The sequence below is a fragment of the Pygocentrus nattereri genome, chromosome 14 (assembly GCF_015220715.1).
Source record: "Pygocentrus nattereri isolate fPygNat1 chromosome 14, fPygNat1.pri, whole genome shotgun sequence".
Classification (NCBI taxonomy): domain Eukaryota; kingdom Metazoa; phylum Chordata; class Actinopteri; order Characiformes; family Serrasalmidae; genus Pygocentrus; species Pygocentrus nattereri.
The window spans coordinates 39,657,126-39,672,304 of NC_051224.1; the positions used below are offsets into that span (position 1 = coordinate 39,657,126).

Here is a 15,179-nt window from a genome sequence, read left to right on the forward strand (position 1 = left end):
TCTGACCGAACTGGACTTTATTTGATCTGATGTTCAGTAAATGTTGTTGAAATCTGACCGAACTGGACTTTATTTGATCTGATGTTCAGTAAATGTTGTTGAAATCTGACCGAACTGGACTTTATTTGATCTGATGTTCAGTAAATGTTGTTGAAATCTGACCGAACTGGACTTTATTTGATCTGATATTCAGTAAATGTTATTGAAATCTGACCGAACTGGACTTTATTTGATCCGATGTTCAGTAAATGTTGGTGAAATCTGACCGAACTGGACTTTATTTGATCCGATATTCAGTAAATGTTGTTGAAATCTGACCAAACTGGACTTTATTTGATCTGATGTTCAGTAAATGGTGTTGAAATCTGACCGAACTGGACTTTATTTGATCTGATGTTCAGTAAATGTTGGTGAAATCTGACCGAACTGGACTTTATTTGATCTGATGTTCAGTAAATGTTGTTGAAATCTGACCGAACTGGACTTTATTTGATCTGATGTTCAGTAAATGTTGGTGAAATCTGACCGAACTGGACTTTATTTGATCTGATGTTCAGTAAATGTTGTTGAAATCTGACCGAACTGGACTTTAGTTGATCTGATGTTCAGTAAATGTTGTTGAAATCTGACCGAACTGGACTTTATTTGATCTGATGTTCAGTAAATGTTGGTGAAATCTGACCGAACTGTGCTGAGTCATGATGCACGTTAGAAATGATGTTCTGGACCTTCGCTTGAGGAAATTTTCTCTAACTAGATCTTATTGGATTTTAATTAAAGACCCCTGCTTTAAACTAAAGGGCTGACAACTTTCTTGACTAGGCTAAAACACGGCAGACTAAACAGGCCAAAAATGGTTCTGCAGTGCATCCAGTGTTAGGCTTAAAGTACTGAAGTATTTACTGAATTATTCTGTGTAAAACTGTAAAATAAAAAGTAAAGACATGAAGGTTTTTGGTTAGATCTGTCTTAGCTAAGTAGTTTTAAACCCAGTGTGTTGTGACACCGTTAGCTCGATGCTAACACAGCACAGGAAGACACCATCAGGAATCAGCAGTATCATTGCAGTGGTGGTCAGCAAAACGTCTCGGCACTAAACACTGCTCTGTTACATTTTCATAAATATGTAACCAAAAGTTCATAAAATGATCACAATAAACAAAGACCAAAACTTTCAGTCACCCTTCAGCATTGCTGCTTGGCAACAACGAGCAACTCTAAACAAACTATGATTCTCGGTGGAAGAATGGTTTATCACAATTACTATATGTTATTGTTTAAATTAATTTTTCATATTTTTTATTTCTAAAAACAACAAGCCAGGCAAGACCACACGTTTGTGATTTTATCACCAGTTTTATTTCCCGCCGTGCCTAACAACGTCCCTTACCGGTGGTACAATGGCCTCTGGCTTTGATAATGTGGTGACAAAACATAACAGGATGAAATACAGCAATGTTCAATAAACAACTGAATTCATTATTATTAATACTTGCAATAAACAATACAAGCAATTCACGTTTGTTGACAGTACACACTTAAAAAAGAGGGTTATTTAAGGGCTCCTTAGTAAAGCCAATAGATCTATTTAGAACCATATATATATATATATATATATATATATATATATATATAGATCCATTTCACGCTTAAATGGTTCTCTGCATGCTGAAATGGTTCTTCAGATTGACGGAGAATGTGTTGTATATGGTTCTGTATAGAAAATGGCACACTCTCCGTCACTCAGAGGAACCATTTCACCAAGCAAAGAACCATTTAAGCATGCAGTGGTTCTTTATAGAGCTTATGGTTACAAATAGAACCTTTGCCTTTACTGAAGAACCCTTAAAGAACCATGTTTTGTTAAGTGTTGCGCAACATATCGGCCATTTCACGAACAATACGCTGAGTTTGAACGAGGCTCAGCCAATCAGATTTCAGAACCACAGCTAGAACTTACTTTTCCTAGAGCTGCTCGGATGAATTCGTATTGCTGGCATGTTTACCAAGCCCACCCTCAGTGCCAACCATCCCCAGTTCATACCGTAAAGCATCCCAGCTTCAAAGCCAAAGCCAGATCGGAGCAAATATAGCAGGATTATTTGCATAAACCTTAGAGATGCACATTTGAGACGCACTTCTGTAGAATGAGATGTGGGAGGAAACATTTCTTTATAAAGGTGCTAAATGGGTCAACAGTAGAAGTGGTTATGAATCTGTTCTGGAGAAAAACATCTTTTTGTCTCTCTGTCTCATGTCTTCAGAAAGACGAGGCACAGGGTACAAGGAGGCCAAGGGCGATAGTCCTGCACTCGTTACTCTCTCTTTCTTTTGGTTTCTCTCCTGGCTGCAGTAAACGCTGCCTCGCTCCTCCACTCTGACACATTCACTCACGCTCACATTCTTTAATTCCTTAATGGAGAAAAACGAGCACTGTTTAAGTCAGGGAGGCAAATCTTCTCCGTCACTGAAAACGATCACCCTTAATTTATTTCATTTCCAGTCGGAATTGCCATCAAGTACAAGTGAGGCACTTTTAGAAAATGTATGTTTAATGGAAAATGACCCAGAGGACAACATAATATATGGAGACTCGCTTTCAGTTTCTGAAAGAAATCCGCAGACACACCCCCAAAGTTCAGTCTTAGGCCCAAACCCATTTCTTCTTCTTACCCCGACCCCTTATTTTCGAGTGTTGCGTCTTGGACCTGAGTTACAGGGTACTGGTTGAGATCTTTCCTCTGAAATGAGACCCTCTAATTAAAGAGCATCACTTCATTAACAGCTACCAGCGCCGCTCTGTAGGCGACCCTGCCCGTCTGCAGGGACAGCAGAGGAGGGGAAAGTTCAGCTCCTCACTGCTGGGCTTTAGTTACATTTAGGGATCAGACGCCTTCAAAGAGGGGGGCAATTATTTATTATCACCCCCCCTAATTCTTCAATGATATGAAGCTGAAGTCAGAGATTCTCCAGATTCTTGTTCAGATTTTCCTGTTGCACCTTAAATGGTGCAGCAGTGACATTCTGGAGCTTCAGGCGTCAGAACTGCTGGACTATTTAAGGTGGAATGGGAAAGATAGCTCTCCTGCTACCGAGACGTTAGTGTGCTATTAGTGATTTTTTATCATTGTTATGAAGAAAAACGTCCAAAATGCACTGAAACCACATTAAACTAAGATAATATAATGATTATTGTAATTTTTTAACAGTGAAAATATTTACATTAATGGATTTCTTTGGTCACACGTAACCTCTATCACAACACAAATCGGGACACCCTACCCCTAGACACAAAACAGAGGGCTAAGGGCTAAGGAGCAGGGGCGATGGGTGAAATGGGACTGGGCCTTACAAGCTGGTTGATGATTTTCTGAACTAATCAAACCCATTCAGTGGTGCTGAGGTCTTCTCAGGAGACTATTCAAAGAAATATACAGGGATATTTTTCCACACCACCAAAGTTCAGTCTTATTAGTTGTTTGCACTTCTTTCCAGTCAAATACAATTCAAGTAACCCATTCAGTGGTGCTGAGGTCTGGACTCTGGGGCGGTCAGTCCATGGTCCAGCTTCTTTGTTTGATGTGTCCGTCTCCTTTTCTCAGTGAGGTTCTTCTTGATCAGCTACACGTCCTTTCAGACCCACAGCGCTGAGTTGAAGGATGGACGGAAACACCTGTGGATGTTTTCAGATCTGAAGCAGCTTGATCTTCTCCTCTCTCTCAGAGACGAAAGCTTAAATGCTGTTTATCTGACGGGGGCAGTTTTGGGGTGGACCAGGTCTTCCAGGTGGATGTTAGCAGGCCCATTTTTTCTGGAGCTTCTAATCGGTTTTTGTACCCTTTTCTCTTTTCATTATGCAGGTGTATTATTTTATATTGAATCTGTACACCAACAAAGTGGATTTAAGACTGTGTAATACAGTGGCTGGTATATTTAGAATGAATTGATTGCATTATTATGAGAACAGGTGCCACAGTGACAAGAGAGTCACCCACATCCCTCAGAACTGATGGTTAGATGACTCATCACAGGCCATTGTTTAAGGCTTAACTATGACAGACTCACTCATCACTGATGAGGATTCACATATTCAAAGCAGGAGGCTTAAAAAAGGCCTGAGGTTTGAACCCCTGGTGTGCTATGCGTCATCAAACAAGCAAAGGGTGACCACATCCTATCGGACATCTCTGCGCGAGAGAGTCACTTGCAGCGTGCTGCTGTGTGGTTAGAAAAGCTGCACAGGCAGGCGTGATGCATATCGCAGGAAACACAGTCGATGGTGCTGATGTGCGATAGCGGCGCGATCTACCCCAACAAGCGCTAAAACTCAGAGCTGAGGATTCTCTGACCACAAAATGTCTCGTTTTGGTTTATTTTGGTACGATTACAAAATTATGTACACAAATTACACTGAATACAAATAACACTAGATGCACTGTTTACAAAGCAGTGGAATATAAACAATAAAAGCAACGCCTCAAGCTCTAATGTCTACATTAGAAAACTTTACTTTGCCCAAAAAACTGAATGCATGAATGCATTATAGTGATTTTACCCTGATTATGGGCTTCAATAATAAAATCACTGTAACACACAGCTTTGCGTGGCTTATTGCTTTAATAATCGATTAGGTTTGCTTGACAAACGCTGAATCTCAAATGGCACCCTCCTCCCTAAACAGTGCACTATGTAAGTTATGAAATTGTGGCTTCCACACCAAAACAGTGCACTGTAACGGGACGTAGGGAACTGTGCACACATGGTTGAATCCCAAATACCTATTACGCACTGTTTGTATGCAGAAGGCATTAAGACAAACCTTATGCACTACTTAGGGAACAAGGGTCCATCTGAGCTTCATTCAAATCAAAAAATGCTATAATCAATGTTATAGTAATGACCTAGCAATGCACTAGCAATTAGCTGGAATACCATAGCAACTGCATAGCAACACTATAGCAAGTACCTGAAATACCATAGCCTCCACCTAGCAACCACCTGAGATAGCACAGCAACCACCTACCAACAACTTAGCAACCACCTGCAATACCATAGCAACTGCTTAGCAATCCCCTAGCAACCACATAAAATGCTATAATCAATGCTATAGCAATAACCTAGCAACCACCCAACAGTGCACAGAGCACATAGCTGCAATATCGTAGCAACTGCATAGCAACACTATGCAACTACGTGGAATGCCATAACCATCACTTAGCAACCACTTACCAACTCCCTAGCAACCACCTGCAATACCACAGCAAATGCTTAGCAATCCCCTAGCAACCACCTGAAACATTATATCAACCATCTAAAAATTCTATAATTAATGCTATAGCAATGACCTAGCAACCACCTAGCAACTGCCTAGCAGTTAGCTGCAATATCATAGCAACCACTTAGCAATCCCCTGGCAACCATCTGGTACACTATAGCAACCATCCAGCTACACGCATTGCCAGGGAATTGATTAAGCTTCACAATCACTGTTTTTCTTTAGGAAACGCTCTTTTCTAATTATTAATTAAGCATTACAAGCAGGCTTTACTTTAATTAAAGAACTGACATTTCATTCTAGTTCCTTCTAGATTTTATAGCTTTGTTAAAATGGCAACACAGTATAAGATGTTTCAACTGTTCCACTGTAACGCCGGGGAGCGAGGGGGTGGACGCATGGTGGGGTAAATCGAAAATCAGGGTCATAACGGTCCATGGTCAGAGAGCCAATACAGATCGGGGTGCATACATAACCAACTACAAAGCAGACAAAACACAGAACAAATTACAACAGGGGCTAGAATAACATCAAACGTACATACATACATACATCCAAACAGCACAAACAAACATCAAACATCAACTAACAAAACATCCAGCAAACACAAGGGGCAAACACAGGGCTTAAATACATGAGGGTAAACGAGGGACAGGCGGAAACACAGGTGGGAACAATCAGGGGCGGAGCCACTAAACAAGGGGGCTGGACTAAAAAAACAAAACAAAGAAAACACGTGGACTAGACCAAAACACAACACGAACACATGGACCGCACTGGGAAGGGCCAATCCTGACATCCACACATAGTTTAATATTAGTGTGATTAATTAGTAAACTGAATCAGCGTCCAAGGATCGATGCATCACGACGCACTGATGTATTTTTCCGCCTGTAAGGTCAGAGCATGCGGTTATTCTTGTAGTTTGACCAGGAGGCTGATCAGGCTGAAATATCCAGTCGTGGACTCACTCCAAGAATTCAATTAAAGGTCCAGAGATAAAGCACTGGCTTCCTGCTGCTGTAATCTGGACATCAGCGGAGATGAACTGAGGGTCTCTGAAGCCTGCACCCCACTCCCCACCTCCACACACACACACACACACACACACACACACACACACACACACTTGACCGTCACACGCAACATCTATCTGGTCAGCCATGTCCATCAAAGCCCCGCGGTGCTGTTCCATCCTGGCAGCCGCCCCACTGCGCACAAATCATGGGCTGTCACTTTCAGCGGCGCGGCCAGCTTGTCTGACCGCACCGGATCACGGTTTGCTGACGCTGCCTAACGGAGCCTCCTGCAGATGGAGAGTGTCTACAACAGGGGTGCAGTGTACAACAGCTGGTCAAGTGCATGTCCACAATATTGTACCTTGTCTTTAACCCTTTTCTGGACATGGATTAGCTTTAGTCTTGGATTAAATTGCAGTGTCAATGGTGAATCATCCATCCATCCATTTTCTAAGCCGCTTCTCCGTCAGGGTCGCGGGGGGGTGCTGGAGCCTATCCCAGCAGTCTTCGGGCGAAAGGCAGGATACACCCTGGACAGGTCGCCACTCCATCGCAGGGCATGGTGAATCATTATTGGACTTTTGTTTTGGTCTAAGATTAGCCTTAATCTGTGTCTGGAAACCTGTGCTATAAACAATGAAGGCAAATAATTCACATTCACTGAATAATTCACAGTAGTTACTGAATAATTCACAGTAGTTACTGAATAATTCATAGTAGTTGCTGAATAATTCATAGTAGATACTGAATAATTCATAGTAGATACTGAATAATTCATAGTAGTTGCTGAATAATTCATAGTAGATACTGAATAATTCATAGTAGTTACTGAATAATTCATAGTAGATACTGAATAATTCATAGTAGATACTGAATAATTCATAGTAGATACGGAATAATTCATAGTAGTTGCTGAATAATTCATAGTAGATACGGAATAATTCATAGTAGACACTGAATAAATTGTAGTAGTTCCTGAATAATTCATAGTTGTTAATAAATAATTCATAGTAGATACTGAATAATTCATAGTAGAAACTGAATAATTCATAGTAGATTCTGAATATTTCATAGTAGATACTGAATAATTCATAGTAGATACAGAATAATTCTCAATGATTATTGGCAAAGAGTTTAGGAGCTGTGACAAAAAAGCATGTTGTAGTTTCATATGAACTATTTCTCACTGAGACAATATAGAATATAAATAAAACATAATTTATAACATTACTAATTATATAACTGCTCATGTAATTCTGCACAACAACACACTGCAGACAATGTGAAGTTTTGGTGTATTCACCTCAAAAAACTGCTTCATATACATGAAAAAAATCCGATGTCAGGTATGAGTGTATCAGCCTCCCTCCAGAGAAGATAAGCAGGGTTGTCGTTTGTCGTTCCTGTGCAGGAGCTAAATTTATGATCTGAAGCGTTGGTGCAAGAGTGGCAGTTAAGCTGAACAGGAAGTGGGCCTCGGAAAACGGTGCGCTCAGGCAGCGAGTCTTTAGTTCCTGCGCACACACTTCACCAGCGCTGACCACAGATTCACTTCTGGTTTTCACTTTTAGTGTTCACTCTTAATTCATGCCGCAAGGTTCACTAGCAACCTGGGGTCTGGTTTCCTGCCCTAAGCCTTGTCCATTCTGCTACATTAAGCCCTCGTGTTCTGAAGGTTTTTACTTTAAACAAAACATCGCTGTACAAGTAGCAATGACGTTTAGATTTACGCTTTCATTAGTCATCCCTACAGCAACAAATCAAATAAAATCAAGACAATACACTGAAATATATTGGTTCATTTGCTTTAAAAGTTAGCTTTAAAGTGAGTATTCCCCAAAAAACGTGTTTTACTGCCTTTCCTGGATTGTTACGGCTTTGTTATCTCATGAAAAACTGCAACTGCGCTGCCGAATGAACCTGAAGGTGCCTAGCAAAGGGTGGCCATGCAGTTACATGATACACTTTGTATAATACGAAAGATATGCTTATCTGCATATCCAAAGCCTAAATCACAATTCCAGTTTTTAAACATTGAGTGCGTTTACATGCACTTAATAATCCGACAACTGCAGAAAATCAGAAGAGGAAACTCGGGGTCTACAAGAGTCAGACAGTAATCAGATTCCTGCTTTACAACCAGCCAATAAACTCACAGAAGAAGACGTGACGTAAAACTTCAGGCCGCGGATTTTTTTAAACATCGCATCACTTTACCTGAAAATATGAACATACACCATCTAGAACATGAAGATTATTTAAATCCTTCATATCATGATTGGCGTCAGTGTGTTTTGCTGCGTCTCACGGCGACGCTGCTCGCTTTTTTCCGGTACCGTCATCTGTTTCCGCGCATGCTCAGACTGAGAAATCCGATAGAAATCAGAGTGAGAGTTCACAGCACTGAGAAATCTGATTACTGAGTTAAAACCGAGCCTCTTTATCAGATTTCTTAATCGGATTTCCTTACACGACCATTTTAATAACCAGATAACTGCAGAATCTGATTATTAGATAATGAAGTGCACGTAAACACACTCAAAAATGACAAATATTCTAACACTCTGACTCGTTTGTGGATCGGCTGTGCGAATCAGTGCTGGGTGACCGCTGATGAGTGGTAAGTATACACGGTTGGAGAAACCCTCACACATTTAAAGGGTTAAAGGCTGAAGATGCTGAAAACCCCCCTCATATCTGCCTCTGAGGCTTCATGCTGCTGTGTGTTGCACAACATCCTGCATGGTGTAAAAGATTTCACTGCTAAGAAGGAGCTTCTGTTTTCAATGCGCTGGACTTCAGCTGCATGGGATCATTCCATTGCCTAGCAACCAGGTGACCTTTCCCAGTGCTCCGTCGTTAAGGGGAGGACGACTCCCTCGAGCTGGCCGGCTGAGGCGGACACTCGCCCTGAAAGGGGCATGGGGTCCTTCGTACCTCCTGGCAGGTAAAAAAAAAGCCACTGGGTGCTAAAATGATAACGATAGTCATAGACATGAAACATTTGTCGACATTGATAATGCAGGTTTGAGATATATTCCAGCTTGGCAGGTGGGAAGCAGCCCACAGTGGTGTAAGATCGATTTATTGCAGGTCCCCCTAAACCCCCGCCACCCACCCACCCACCCACCCACATCCACACATAAACACAGTCTGGGATCAGCCCTCCTCTCGAGGAATGACATCACCCCTCTTGAGGAGGTACTGGGCTCATTAGAATGCAGCGGAGAGCCACTAGGCTTCTGTCAATAGTGTCAGCAAAGCAAACGCCCTCTCTACCTATGACCGCAGCACTTGGACAGGGCAGGGAGGACCTCTGCATCGTGCCACGGCAACAGCAGTGGGGAAAATGTGCTGTTAGTGCTGCAGCGACACTATGACTGACACTCGACTCAGAATCAAACCCAAGAGACTTGACTCAGATTCAAACCTCAGACGTTCGACTCAGATTCAAAGCCCAGTCAATTAACTCTTATTAAAACCCCAGACACTCGACTCAGATTCAAACCCAAGAGACTCGGCTCAGATTCAAACCTCAGTGAATTGACTCAGATTCAAACTCCAGACACTCGACTCAGATTCAAACCCAAGAGACTCGGCTCAGATTCAAACCTCTGTGAATTGACTCAGATTCAAACTCCAGACACTCGACTCAGATTCAAACTCCAGACACTCGATTCAGATTCAGACCCCAGATACTCAGCTCAGCCCCAAACCCCACAGACTCAACTCGGACTCAAACCACACAGACTCCACTGAGAATCACACCCAAGAGAGTCAACTCAACTCGGCCTCGCACCCTAGAGACTCATGATATGAATCCACCTGTTTGTGGAGACACAACCTGTGGAGATGCAATAACCATTACAATCCAATTACAATGCACTGTGATGCATTATTGTGATGAATGGACTAGAATTCCCTGGCGTGGGAGTCAATCCAAAGGCAGTTTGTACACAAGACGTGTGAATACTGCATTCAGATACTTGGCTGATGATGGAATATGACATATGACACATCAGCATCATGTGGTTATATGATAAGGGATAGGTAAACTGATTAATAAATAAACAAATAAATAAAAACAAACCTGTTAAGTCCATGGTGATGGGTCCAGGAGCCTGATCACAGATCAGTGTCAGCCTCGTCACTTGAACATTAGGAACAGTGGGATCTGCAATAGGAAAGGAGCACACATCTGTAGTCAATGGAACAGTTTCTGTGTATTGCAGTTTCTACACCCTCCCACCAGTTAGCCCTCAGGGAAGTCATGGGTGATGCTGTGCCATGACATGGATTGTACTATATCACAAAGCTCACAGCTAGTAAATGACACACAGCACTGAATTATAATGGTGTTACTTACACTATATAAACATTAACACCACTATTTACAGAGTTGTGGTTTATTAAGATTATTGCTTGCAATGAGGAACAGGCCAGTACAGACAGTGCTGTGCGAATACCAGAGACTTTTTATTAAATTAAAAACTGGTATTAAGAATAAGTTAATCATTGTCCAGTACTTAATATGTCCACCCTTTTACTACAGCCTCCATTCTTCTCAGGAGACTATTCAAAGAAATATACAGGGATATTTTTCCACACCACCAAAGTTCAGTCTTATTAGTTGGTTGCACTTCTTTCCAGTCAAATACAATTCAAGTAACCCATTCAGTGGTGTTGAGGTCTGGACTCTGGGGTGGTCAGTCCGTTGTTCAGCTTCTTTGTTTGATGTGTCCGTCTCCTTTTCTCAGTGAGGTTCTTCTTGATCAGCTACACGTCCTATCAGACCCACAGCGCTGAGTGGTCTTCTCACAGTGGAAGGATGGACAGAAACACCTGTGGATGTTTTCAGATCTGAAGCAGCTTGATCTTCTCCTCTCTCTCAGAGATCAAAGCTTTCAGTGCTGTTTATCTGATGGGGGCAGTTTGGGTGTCCACCAGTTCTTCCAGGTGGTTGTTAGGAGCCCTGGCTTTTTGAGCTCCAGTTTTGGAAATTTCCTTTGATCTTCTCCTCGCTTATGCAAGCAAATTAAACAATCTTTGCCACAAGTCAGTTTGTGAAAATTCTGCCCTGCTAGGTCTGCCCTGGTCAGCCGTAAGTGCTAATATTTTGAAATTGAAGAGTCTAAAAGCAACAACAGCTCAGCCACAAAGCGGTAGACCACGCAACGCACATAGCAGGGCTGTCGAGTTCTGAAGCATGTGGCACATAAAAAATGACCTATCCCTTGTTGGCCTATCCTCTGTTGGCGTAAACCCTGTTGTATCACTATAGAGTTCCAAACGGCCTCTGGTAGCAACATCAGCAGAAGAACTGTGCGTTTCCATGGCAGAGCAGCTGCATACAAGACTAAGATCACTATGTGCAATGCCAAGTGTCGGCTGGAGTGGGGAGGTACTATTTACTACCGCAAGTGGATTGTCTTTAACTCCTTGGGACCACCAGTGGTTCCAAAACGCACTTCATCATATTCTTTACTTCATAATTTTCATATTTCATAAGCTCCATTCAGAAGCTCGAGGCTGTAGCTCTTCTCTCCAGTCTAATAGATGGTGATGTCATTTTAAACCCTTATAATTGTTTTTCTACTGAAAGTCGACCCGTTTTTCCCCAAATCTGGGCTCTAAACTATAAACAGACGGCGTCTCTTCAGTGATCTGCTCTGGAAACATTACTTTTAGAAAACAACACAAAGAGCGGCGGAGATTTTTGGCTTTCAGCAGTGAATTGTAAGTGTATAGTGATGTGTGGAGATCATCAAACACATGTTCTGTTAATCTTTTAATAAATGAATAAATAAATAAATAAATAAATAATTTACATGTATTTCATGCAGTTACTGAAAAATTTGCCTTGAGATTTGGGAATGAAGATTCAGATGGAAAAGGGATTAAATCTAATCTTCTGAAGAATGAATAACCTGTACTTAAAGGATGTCAAACACATTTAAGGTGGTCTCTGACTTGTGCACTGTAGCTGTCATTGATATTATAATCAGTACCATCATTACTGTCCTGATCATGTATATTGTGATGCATCATTACTGTCCTGATGTAAATTGTGATATAAATTGGACTTCATGTTGCCTACCCCAAATTAATGCTCAGCAAACGAGCCCTGCAAACCGGGCGATTTAGAGCGTTTTAATATTCGCAGCATGCACTCGAGCAGCATCTCCCATTTATAGCAGGAAGACTGGTGGAATAACAGAGGCGCCGAGGGAGCGAGTCTGCTGCTAAACACCTCCGATACACACAGAACACACTGCCTGTTCTCTCGGATGGGGCGATGGGAACGCGCTGCCTCCTCCACACATTCATCACGGTGTCCTGGCAGCTGAGATAAGGCTCAGATTGGGCTGAATGGTGTGAGAAATGGAGAAGGAAAAATGAGACTTCATTTACACCTGCAGTGCAACGGCCACTCGCACTGAGAGACATATTTATCATCGCGGGCACATCAGATCAACACCATCTACTCCTGTTTGCAGACCAGTTTCTGATAACGATAACAATAACTACTTTACCAATTCATGTGTTCAGTCACAAGATACAGACGTATTTACACCAAATATAATATAATATATTTATTAAAACATAATCTGACAAATTTATATCAGTGGTTCCCCGGTTTGGAGTTTTCCTGATCCAACTAATCAGCCCTTTAATCCTGAGCCAGGATTAGCGTTCCGTTTAATCTACTCTTCTCTTTTAGTATTGTCATTTCTTAATGCAGTAGTGACACATCTTAATATAATCTCATCTACACTGCATGGCCATAATTATGTGGACAATTTATTATTTCAGCCATATCGCCTATTGCTAACAGGTGTATGAAATCAAGCACATAGCCATGCAACCTCCATACACAAACACTGGCAGTAGAAAGAGCTCAGAGACTTTAAAGTGGCGCTGCCATGGGATGCCAACTCTGCCACAAGTTCATGAAATTTCTGCCCTGCTAGATCTGCCCCTGTCAACTGTAAGTGAAATTGCACATAAGATAACTATGCGCAATGCCAAGTGTCAGCTGGGGTGGTGTAAAGTGCGCCACAACTGGACTCTCCACCAACTTCCTGTGCAAATATCAAGCAATAAAATACTTATTTCCATCAAACTGACTTTTAACTATAAAAGCTTTACACAACGACACCATTACCTGCAAAAAATCAGCACTGCAGTAACACTGATGTGGTGGGGTGGTGGTGTGTTAGTGTGTGTTGTGCTGGTTTGAGTGGATCAGACACAGCAGTGCTGCTGGAGTTTTTAAACACTGCGTCCACTCACTGTCCACTCTATTAGCCACTCCTACCTTCTCAGTCCACCTTGTAGGTGTAAAGTCAGAGACGACAGCTCATCTGCTGCTGCACAGTTTGTGTTGGTCATCCTCTAGTCCTTCATCAGTGGTCACAGGACGCTGCCCACAGGACGCTGTTGGCTGGATATTTTTAGATATTTTACAGCAGTGCTGCTGTGTCTGATCCACTCAGACCAGCACAACACACACTAACACACCATCATGACGTCAGTGTTACTGCAGTGCTGAGAATGATCCACCATCCAAATAGTACCTGCTCTGTGAGGGTCCATGGGGGTCCTGACCACTGAAGAACAGGGTAACAGAGTATCAGAGAAACAGATGGACTACAGTCTGTAACTGTAGAACTACAGAGTGCAGCTATACAGTAAGTGGAGCTGATAAAGTGGACAGTGAGCGTAGAAACGAGGAGGTGGTCATGATGTTACGCCTGGTTGGTGTATGAGATACATATATTTATATAAGTCGAATTTTGACTGATTCCTACTTAGCGAACTTTACAAAGTTATACTTTTAAAAATAGTGATCAACCAATCAACCTACCATTCTAGCTCACATGCTGCTCTTACTGGAGATGTGATAGTTCTTAGTGACTTGTTCACCTTCATGAGAGTAAAGAGTTCGCTAGACTGTTGTGCTATTAGGTCCTGATCTTGGAAGCCTGGGTACTGGACCAGACTGGACAGCCAACAGAAAAAGCATAGTCCATTTTTCCTCAGTTCAACTTTAGTTCTTATATTTAGCTCCTAATTTCTATTTTTGGGTTTAACTTCATTCTGTTGTGTTGGTTCAGCTTCTGTTCTGCTTTTCTGTTGCTCAGTCTTCTCACTCTGGAGCTGTAGCAGGTTATTTTAGACCAAAATGATTCAAAAAAGAGGACAGAGATGAACAAACTGCTGTTCCTATACTAATAGATGCTGGATTTACTAAGAAGATCAACAGGGAACTGAAGTAACAATGCTTTTACATGAGCCTGGGTTCAGGCTAGTGGTCATTTGGGCCAAACTGAAAACTGCTCTCTTATGCCTCCTATAACTTTAGATAAGAGTAGCTAATATAACATGAGGGGTTAGGTGGACAGGGCGCAGCTGGAGATACGGCGAACTCAGCACATTCCTCCAGGGCGATATCAGCTGTGCGATAGCCGCTGGACCACAGCACGGTCCAGCACACTGAAGCTATATGTCATTACACAGATCCATTTGCTTTCATCCCACAGAATGTATAGGAGTCATTCTATGGAAACGTCCAGTGTTGTGTCCCTAGTGTTCACAGATATATCACACTTCAAAAACACGTTAGGGTTACAACTTATTTATATGTTGAAATAAAATGATGAGGTATTTTAACACTTGCACCTTCTTGAGCCTCAATTTAGGAATACTGGTATTAAAATCAATTATATAGAATTCCAAGCACCACAGAAGAGCTCATCCTCTCGGCCGTGTGTGAAGACTGAGGCCATATTTTGAAGTAAAAAAACATGTTTTTATGCAATTTTAACTGCAATAATCTATACCTGACTATGAAATATATAAATTAAATTACATAAAGAAAACAA

General features: G+C 41.8%; 1 protein-coding gene across 2 annotated transcripts in view; it reads right to left on the bottom strand.

Annotated features, from left to right (window-relative positions):
* arhgdig (Rho GDP dissociation inhibitor (GDI) gamma) overlaps window positions 1-15,179 on the bottom strand; it is a 66,364-nt gene that overhangs the window by 10,513 nt on the left and 40,672 nt on the right. For both annotated transcript variants that reach the window (XM_017706954.2, XM_017706953.2), the window contains exon 3: window positions 10,385-10,468. In XM_017706954.2, coding sequence (XP_017562443.1) covers window positions 10,385-10,468 — 84 coding nt within the window. The remainder of the gene's footprint in view (window positions 1-10,384; window positions 10,469-15,179) is intronic.